General features: G+C 33.0%; 1 protein-coding gene across 2 annotated transcripts in view; it reads left to right on the plus strand.

The window, feature by feature from the left end:
* The window catches only part of LOC122247833 (RING finger protein 17), a 169,899-nt gene that overhangs the window by 152,973 nt on the left and 6,926 nt on the right, over window positions 1-10,000 (plus strand). For both annotated transcript variants that reach the window (XM_086551635.1, XM_086551634.1), the window contains exons 13-29: window positions 158-290; window positions 1,281-1,436; window positions 1,644-1,779; window positions 2,060-2,258; window positions 2,518-2,637; window positions 3,142-3,376; window positions 4,249-4,424; window positions 4,796-4,897; window positions 5,153-5,274; window positions 5,461-5,575; window positions 6,599-6,723; window positions 7,016-7,166; window positions 7,914-8,126; window positions 8,645-8,802; window positions 9,079-9,187; window positions 9,392-9,578; window positions 9,954-10,000. The exon at window positions 9,954-10,000 is cut by the window's right edge. In XM_086551635.1, coding sequence (XP_086407761.1) covers window positions 158-290; window positions 1,281-1,436; window positions 1,644-1,779; window positions 2,060-2,258; window positions 2,518-2,637; window positions 3,142-3,376; window positions 4,249-4,424; window positions 4,796-4,897; window positions 5,153-5,274; window positions 5,461-5,575; window positions 6,599-6,723; window positions 7,016-7,166; window positions 7,914-8,126; window positions 8,645-8,802; window positions 9,079-9,187; window positions 9,392-9,578; window positions 9,954-10,000 — 2,484 coding nt within the window. The remainder of the gene's footprint in view (window positions 1-157; window positions 291-1,280; window positions 1,437-1,643; window positions 1,780-2,059; window positions 2,259-2,517; window positions 2,638-3,141; window positions 3,377-4,248; window positions 4,425-4,795; window positions 4,898-5,152; window positions 5,275-5,460; window positions 5,576-6,598; window positions 6,724-7,015; window positions 7,167-7,913; window positions 8,127-8,644; window positions 8,803-9,078; window positions 9,188-9,391; window positions 9,579-9,953) is intronic.

The raw sequence follows: 10,000 nt of genomic DNA on the forward strand, positions 1-10,000 counted from the left end.
GGGTTAGAAATGGTCTGTTTTGGAGATATGCAAATTAGTTATGAACTCAAGTGTTTAGTTTAATTGTGAATATTATTACCTATGTATTTTTTTCTGAGATGATTTATTTGTGACGCTAATTAAGTAATATTTATTTTTCCCTCTTTTTATTAACAAGCTTTGGAGAGCTCATGGAGCAAGGCCAAAGACATGTTCCTTGAGGAGTTTGCGGAAAAGTGTCTCAGTATCAAGTTTACACTCCCAGCCATCAGGTGTTGCAACTTCAATTCAGCCATCAAAAAATGCTGCATGTATGAAATGAGTATATTTGACAGTGTATTTGTCTGCCTAATTAACTGCCATAGTGTTCTTAGGCATCGGCTAACTTTTATGTAATGATTATATAAAAATACAGATCTTAGGTTAAAACTAGGCTTTTAGTCACTAACTGTCACCAACAATTTCAAAAACTTTGGAAATTTTGAGTTAAAGCTGTAGAGTTGCAAAATTTACATTTCTATTGTTATATCTTTTAAAGATTTTTATTCAATTTTATTGGATATTATTATACTTAAATGGTTTATCTAGTATCCCATAATGTTTTTTTTCTATCTTCCTTTCCTTTTTTCTTTCCTTTACTCTTACAAGGGGCTTCTCAGTTATATATCATATCATATAGGCTATGGATTATCATTATTATTATTATTATTATATATATTTTTTTTTTATTATCATCATCATCATCATTATTATCATGATCATCATTATATTATTATTATCATTATTATTATTATCATCATCATCATCATCATTATTATGTTATTATTATTATTGTCATTGTCATTGTTATTATTATAATTGCTATCACTATTTTTGTTATTGTTGATTTTTTACACAAATATCAACCATAGAAAATATGGACATCATTAAATTCAGTTATCTCATCATTATTGCAATTTTTTTTCTTTTACAATAAGATGAATCAATGATAACTTGAAGAGTAGTGAAAATGTCTTTGGCTCTTTATTTTTACTTTGTGAATATAAAGATTTAAGATTATATAGAAGATAGATAAAGAAGACATATTTTGAGATTATTTTCATATTGATTGAGGAAAAGAAATCCAGTGACAGGCAACTGTTATTTTATTGAGGTCTCGTTTTTGGTCTTAATTTTTCAAAATTTGCGTGCATTTAATTTAGTAGGGCTGTATTCTTCATTTATTTAATAACATTCTTCTTTATTTGTTCATTTATTTATTAATTCCATTTTTCTATGTTTTCCACTTCTTCCCTTCCCAGTTGTGATAAACGATGAGGTGATTGTCACTCATATCCAGAATCCATCTGTATTCTACATCCAGAGACTTGCTGACGCAGCAAAGATTCAATTGATGTCGAAAGTGATTAACCTCATTGCTAGAGAGAGTGAATTTTTGATGACAAACCCTGTTGTTGGTGAGAATATTTGCATTTGCATTTGAATACAGTTTTTTTAAGAAGTTTCTTAAGAATGTGACTTTAAGGTAAACTCAAATGCTGGTATTTAGTAAAGATGTTATGAAAACAAGCATCTCAGTATGATTGGACATGAATTACAGTTGAGAAATATATAACAGCTATTGATTTGTAAAACTGACAATATTTTTTGCCATATTATTTTAGGAAAACTGTATTTAGCACAGTACACTAAAGACAATGTCTGGTATCGAGCTGTTGTGACCTCTGTAGCAATGGATATGAAGGAAGTATTTGTTAAGTATGTGGATTATGGAAATAGTGAAGTTCTCAGAGTGGAAAGGTAGGCTGTTGTTTGTTCTAATATACCATTTAAATGTGTGTGTATATATAGGTAGATATATATTTTTTTTTTTCTTCAATATATTTAATTGATTATATTATTGATTTATGTTCAATGGAACAATTCAGATCGGGTGTATTATCCATTTATTTAAATTTGAAATTTAAAGCAAGTATTTGAGGTAGTTGAAAATGAGATATTTTTGACATTGCTTCCACTGTTATCCCTAGAGGTAAATGCTTGTTTTTCTTCTTCTTTTTCTTCTTCTACTTCTTCACAGACTCAAACCATGTCCACCTGAGTACAAGTTGGAAAGATTACCATCATATTTGTTTGCTTGTGGACTGTGGGAGATCTTACCTGCCAGAGGAAACCTTTGGGATTCAGATGCCATTAATGTATTTGCTGAGCTTGTGAATGGTGTTCAGTTGAAGTTGCTCCATGTTAAAGATAGAGAAAGTGACACTGGAGTTTATCAGGTAAGTTGACAAAATAGTTTTGGTGTTAAGGGCATGGAGTTTCAATATGGAAATACTAGTTGTTTCTTATGTTTTCATTTGTATGACTGTTACAGTGTCTGTTCATTGGTCAAAATGAATGTGAAATTTTTTGTCAAGGGATTTCCCAGGTCTCCTTGATTCAATATGCATAGGCGTTATGATGCAGATATAGTTGAATTGATATCTAGTATAGAGTCTGGTATAGTGATGTATTACTTAAACTTCATTCCCCAAAAAGGTGGATCTTTGGAGACCGTCAACAGTAACTGGCATCGTCAATGATGGCCCCCTCTCCATCCGAGAAGTTCTCATCTTTTTGGAGTGTGCTATTTATGTTAATTTTTCTCCACAAGATAGGGTAAGATGATGAATATATGTGTGTATGTATATGAATTGTATTAAGAGTTGTATTTTTCTTATTTTTCTTTTTCTCTTGCTTCTTCTTCTTCATCTTCTTTGTTTTTTCTTTTCTTTTCCTTTTTACTTATTTATTTTTTTCATAGTAGATGAAAAGAAATAGAGGCAAAAAAAAGGGATGTAAAAATAATTCAAAAGAGATAGCAGTTATAGATATTGCTTAGATATGTATTGAATTATATGTATAAAGCATGATATTGAGAAACAGCTTTAAGATCTATGTATATGCTAAATATGATTTTTAGAATATAGTATGAAAATAATGCAATGTAAAAATTATTGCTGATGGACATAATATATGATATTAATAAAATATCTTTTATTTTGATTTTATTACTATTAGAATATTTGATTTGCTAGAATATTCATATAAAGAGAGCCATCAAGAATATTAGTTTTACATGAAAGCCTTCTTTTTTCTTCTTTTTTTTTACACAAATTGTAGCACAACAAGCAGGCAGCAGCAATTTGGAAGAGGTCATATTTCCGCCAAGAGGTTCCTTTTGGGGAAGACGGCACCAGTGTGTTGCTCTCCAGCCTCACAACACCACATGACTTCTGTCTGCAACTTGCATCATATGCAACTCACCTCAACAAGTTAATGCAGGAAATACAAAAACACTACAGGTCACCCAAAGTTGCAGCCACTGTCGACTGGCGCATCTATGCCCCTCGAATTGGTATGCTTTGTCAATGAAGTTATTTCTTTCTTATATTACATGTGCTACCTTCTCCTTTGTATATCATATTTTTGAACTAATGAAAAAAAATATTCACTGAAAAAATTAGCTTCCAGCCATCCTTTTTTCTTTTTCTCTTTATTTTCAATATTATTTTTTTTAGTTTTTCTTTTGATTTAGAATAAATGTTACACTTGCATACCTTGAGATGTTTGAATTTTGAGGAACTACTATGCGCTTATGCTTATAGATGTTTTTTTTTACAAATGAGTGGTATTTAGCCCATGAATGTTCCATGAAGTATTGAAGAGTCGCCGCAGTTATGTTTCATATTGTTATTTATTGTGTGTTTATGCTTGTTCTGCAAATGAATATTATTCCCTCTAGTTTAGGTAATGTCCCTGACACAGGGTTATTATGGCCAAAATGAGCCAAGAATGATTGTTTTAACAAGTTAATTTTGTAGTGTATTACAACTTTATATGAATAATAAACATTGAAACCACTTGGCACCATTTATCACTGAGTCGTTACTTGTTGCCTCAAAGTTGCATTTACACTTTCTGCCACACCCTTGCCTTGCACTCTGCCCTCCTTCCTCAACTTCATCTTCAGCTACTAGTTAGCACTCCATAAGTATCTAGTAAGATAATTATTGTAGTTCCCAATTTCGGTCTACCCTCACTTTTGACATGATCTTAGGCTTAACAGTATTAGTCCTCGTCTTAGTCCACTTTGCTTAATGAAGTAATCAATTATATGTCCTTTTTTATGTTCTGCTTTCTTTCTTTTTTTTTTCCTTTTTTATGATTATCATATCGTTCCTCTTGTTTTATTTGTTCTTCTTTTTCCTCTTGATGCCTTTTTTTCAGGTATGCCATGTGTTGCCTTGTACACTGGAGATGACAAATGGTACAGGGCTGTCATTGAAGACATTCCTGGAAAGAAGCAAGTGGATGTCAGATATGTTGACTATGGCAATAAGGAGAGGTTGTGGTACAAGCAAATTTACAAGATTACAGAAGATTTCTTGAAGTTGCCAGCCCAGGTATAGATTTGCTTTTACTTTCTTATTTTAAGGGCCTTTATCATCATTATCATTGTTATTTGTTTGAAGAATAGATTGTTATAATGTACCAAGATAACTAAAGACCTTTTTGTAAACTTAGATGTGTACTAATTGCAAATAATGAACTGAATTTAATACAAAATGTATTTTATTATTATTAATAACTCTATGTATATATGATAAGGTTATTTGAAGTCTATGTTTTTTGTGCATGTCTATTCTTCTTTAATTTATTTGATTTTTTGAGTAGGTTGAAGAAATAAAAAGTTAGGTATACTATAGATGATATTGAAATATTATTTGTTACATGATTGTCACTGCAAAAAATCAAATATTCCACCAAAATACAGGCCATTAAGTGCCGACTACAAGACATCAATCCCATTGGTGAGAGTTGGCCCAAGAATGCTGCTGACCATATGGCTACAATTTGTGACAACAAGGAATTGAAGGTAAAATGATATTGTAGTACCTTTTTTTTGTTATGATTGCAAAACTTTGTAAGCTGTTGATGAAATGTGTCTATGCTCTCTTTCTCTTTTCTTTTCTTCTTTATCGTCTTCTTCTTCTTCTTCTCCCCCCCTCTACAATCACTGTCACTCCTTTTGTTTCTTTCTCTTTCCTTCTGTCCTTCTCCTTCTTGCTCTCTCCCTCTTCCCTTTTGCCCTCCTTCCCTTATTTTTACTCCCTTTTTTCTTCTTTTGCAGGCATTCTTCCATAACTGTGATAATGATGAATGCATTGTTAGTTTGATGATCTGCTCACAAGAGCCTGAAGATGTTGGGGAACAACTAATGGAGTTGGGAATTGCAGAAGCACCAGAAAACTTGTAAGTAATTTAACGGCAAAATATGTGAGTTTTACATTAACATCCTATCTCTTTAATATATTTGTATGTTCATGTGAATACTTGCCTATAAAAAAAATTGCCACATATTATTCATGTAAATATTCACAATAGTTTTGACAATAGAAATCATTCTTTCATCTGTGTAATATAACTATCTTTGAGCAGCAAGATCCACTATCAGAAGAATCAGGCCCTTCGCCTCATGCTTGGTGGTGAGATGATGCAGGACAAGAGGCAAGTCAGATCTAAAAGAGCTTTGAAACAGCTCAAACAAATACAGGTATGTTCAGTTTACTTGCTTTATTTATTAGATCAGTCCTTTTTACCAACCTCTGATTTTAACCCATTAGCAGCGAATGGCATGATTTGCTGTAAAGGCAGAGTCGGTCATAGACGCGGATGGCACCGTGCCAGACAATGTAAACCAGCCATCCTACTGCACAAATATTTTTTTAATACCGCAATCAATGGGTTAATTGTATTGATGTGCCAGATTGCAGAATTTCCATTTTTTGAATTAACAAACTGTTCAAAATGATTTCAACTGATCCAACAGTCAGCAGCGATCCAATGAGGAGAGTGAACTCAAATCCCTTGCCTCATATATTGTGTTATGAATCAATAGCAACTCATCTGAAGTTATTTGTTAACACAAGAAATCACCACTCAGTAATTATTATGGAACCAGTCACTTATTTAGATAAGAGCTATTTTTTATAATCATTATCCATCTTTTCTGGAGCATTTTACTGGCCAAAATTTAATTCTCCATTTCTAGATTCATTGTGCCTTTATTATTGGTGTCCATTAATTTTCCCTTCTATTGCTGGGATAGCTCAATCATCATTGCTAACTGTTGACCTTTGAGGTTTTCTATTGCTTTGGCTCTATTCATCATAACCAGTATTGTCATTGCATGTAGGGTAAACTGGGATGTATGTATACCAGAAGGAACATCAGGAATATTTCTGTCAACATTCTAAAAAGAATTATTAATAATTTTAGAGGAGTAATGCTTAGATTTCAAGAAAACTAGCTAGAATGTCAATTATAATGAAATTAAAAGATAAAGTAAAAAGTTCAGTTACAGGTATCACATTAAAAACATTTCTTCTGCCTTCCATTTGATGTTTGATCACACACTATTAGCAGTCTGTCTGGTGCAGTAGAATTATAACTCCTGATTTGCAAAAGTCTTTATTGATTTATACACCACTTTGTGTAGTATTTAGACTGGATGGATTTACAGTTATCATTTATCATCTACTCTTGCAGTGTATTCTTAGCAGGTCTTCAATTACAGGCACCAGTATTAAAACCAGGGGCAGTTTGTGCAGGAAAAAGGTGTGTGCTCGTGGAATTCTTGACTGCACTGTCAGTTTGTCGCATCCAAATACGTCTTGCTTCCCAGGCAGCCATGTTCAGAGAGTTAGTACAGTTTATTTTTACAAAGTTTTTCTTTCTAACTTTCTAACTCTTTATTTCCAAATCTTGTATGTTCCTGCCTTTTTTATGATATATGATATAGTGACTGCTAAAGCAGTTAGTTTGCTTTATATAAATTATATTGGTGCATCATATATTTTTTCCCTTTTATTTTATTGAGTTTTTTCTCAGAAACTGTATTATGATTTTTTATCATCAGTGATTTCCAACTAGATTTATAAACAGTTTGTTACTGGCTGTATTTTAGATTTTTGTATTTTATATCATCTTACAGTTTGCAAAATCAGTTGGATGAAGAACTTAATCAAATCTCACAACCACCGCAGTTCAAGCCAGTTCCTGGAGAACTGTGTGCCGTTAGAAAAATAGATGCACCTTTCTGCGCTCGAGCTAGAATTATAAAGTGGGATCTCAACAATGTGCAGGTTTGTATTTCAGATTTCTTTATTAGTTAGCCTGTGGTTTCCATGCTCTTACTCAGTGCTTTATCCATTCATCATTTAACCCCTTTTTTTCTAATCAAATTTTTTCTGTTTATATCTAGCAGTATACAGTAATTATGAGGTGTGATTTTCTGAGATAATGAGTTTAGGAAGAACTATGTTCAGGGTGAGGCAGGAGGCTGAAGTGATCCAAAACTACTTTGCACCTCTTGTATAAACTTTACTCCTACCAGTTCTACGAATGGGAAAACAGGAGAGAATAATTATAATGATATAGACCTCAGGTGAGGTTTCACTACATAGAACTTGTAATTTTCAATGAACTGTGAGGGGCCACATTGTCATGTTATAGAGCCCAGTTGTAATTGTACCACAATTCAGGTCACTTGCACAGTGTCCTTCATTATGCACCTTAGAACATCACAGGTTGTAATCATGGATCCAATCACTGGTGATATTTCTTGAGTTGAAGGTTGTTAAAGGTTTTGACACTGTGGAGGAGATCCAGTGTGAATCACATATATAATTAAACAAGATGACTACATTGAAGGGGATAGGTATTAGTAATAGTTTTTGACTTTTGTATGTGTATTCGTGGAATTTTTTAAAATCACATCGAGGATCTTTAATTCATCAGATTGCCATGAGATAAAAATACTCTACTAAAATAAAGATTTTGAACTAGACACTCTGTCCATTCCTTTTGAAAAATTATAGCATTATCTTCAGGTGTTGCTAGTTGATTGTGGTGGCATGGAATGGGTCAAGCTTTCTCAGGTGTTGCCATTACCTGAGAAATTAGCAGGTATCAAGAATCTTGCCCTGATTGTGAGCCTGGCAGGAATTGCACCACCAATGGGAAAGAGTCAATGGCCTGGCATCACTTTTGACCGTCTGAAAGAAGAATTGTCTACACGCAGTAACCTTTACATGAAACGGAAGGCAAGACACATAATTTTATCAATATTGTTACTTACTATTACTGTTATTATGCTCATTTTGCTTGACATATACACATTATGCTTTTTTAAAAATAGCAATGTGTAATATTAGATGGACCATTGAGTTTGAAACCAGCTTGAATTGAATTATTTTTATTATTATTATTAATGTTATTAGACTATTGTTATTATTGCCATTACTGTTATTATTATTGATTTATTGGTGCTCTGTTCATTGATTAGATGCTATGCATAAATGTTTTTGTTTGCTTGATTGTCAGTATGTTGTCATGATAATGGTAAATCAACAGGTACTGTGGTTATTTTTACCTTATATTTGTGAGTCACAGGGACTGCATAACCTGATCCAGTGCATTTTCATTGTTAGCAAAAATGAGTGCTAGCTATCAGAATCTTTGTGATCTGTAGGTTGGATTGAAAATAGAAACTAGCTGATCAGCATATGTGTCTATTCGGTGTCTTTTCATTCTATTCAGTTCTGTGCTTTCTCACATCCAGGGCCGGTCAGTCCTGGACCCTGAATTAGGAGTCAAAGTGATGCCGGTGGAGCTGGGCTGGATGCAGGAAGAAGTCGGAGGTCCCTTTGAGCCCAACACTGTGCTTACCATCTCCATCAACGAGCTGCTGATAGAGTGTGGTGTAGCATTACCTGCCAAGTGTGTTGATGAAATGCTTTTTTTTTTCTTCTTCTTCTTTCCTTCTTCTCCATCTTTCTTTCTTTTTTCCTTTTTTACAACTGTCAGAACAAATAAATGCACTTTGTTTCAAATAGATAAATCTGTTTTCATATGTGTTCTGGATTTACTTTTGTTAGGTGTATGGTGTGTCATTTGATGCTCTGACTCCAATTTCATAATGATAACATTCTTTGATTTCCAAAATGGGATTTACCAATTTCCCACACATATATAACATTTAATTCTTTTTTACAGGTCAGTTCAACCAGATGATTCCACCTTAATTGAGAAGAGCAGCCTTGCAGACTCAACATGTACCTTAACTTGCGAAAAAGTCCTGAGTTGTGAAGATTTTTGCTTGCAGGTATTCTTTTCTCATAGGGTCAATTTAAATCATATTAATAGTGGAAGCAGTATACAGATAGGTTGCCTTAAGCATTTTGTTTTGATTTTAGAATGCTAAATCTGAGTGAAATGTCTAATTTAGAGAAAAGACTACAAGTAGAATTTAACCAGATGATAGCTAATCCATTTAAAAATGTAAAAAGTTTATGACATCTCTTTGCAGGAAGCTGAGAGTTTGAGCATCCTTTCAATGCTGGTTGATCAAGAAAACATTTCTTATGATACCAAAGAGAACACTTATAAGAGGATAAAACAGTGGCTTCCTAGCCCTCTACCTGCCTTTTCCACTTTTAATGCCATCCCTTCATATATTGATTATGAGGGAGTCATATACCTGCAGCCTGTTGCAAGTGAGTTTAAATTTAGTGATGTAATGGTTTCAGTGGTAAAAAGAAGGTATTTATTTGAGATAAAAAAACTAGGTTTGTTATTTTATGTCTCTAGTTTTATGTCTGCTTGATTTATAGTGAGTATTGTAATTGTAAAGTATTGTAAAAATTAAAAGAAAATTATTGTTTTTATTTATTTATGATTTTTTTCTCCCAGAAAAGTTTAATAATGACTCAAGTTTCTTCTGTTCATAGACAGTGAAAGAATACAATTGCTTGTGTAATACATATGTGCCTCATATTTTACATGAAAGACAAATATCCTGATTTCAGTTATGATTATTGCATTAACTTCAGCATCAGTGATCATCAAGTTCTAATCCCCTCCTTTGCTAGATTCGCGTACCATCGAGTTGATGCGGGAAAGCCAAACAATACAGTTT

The sequence above is a fragment of the Penaeus japonicus genome, unplaced genomic scaffold (assembly GCF_977035675.1).
Source record: "Penaeus japonicus unplaced genomic scaffold, GWHDUDI00000001_assembly GWHDUDI00000025, whole genome shotgun sequence".
In the NCBI taxonomy this organism is placed as follows: domain Eukaryota; kingdom Metazoa; phylum Arthropoda; class Malacostraca; order Decapoda; family Penaeidae; genus Penaeus; species Penaeus japonicus.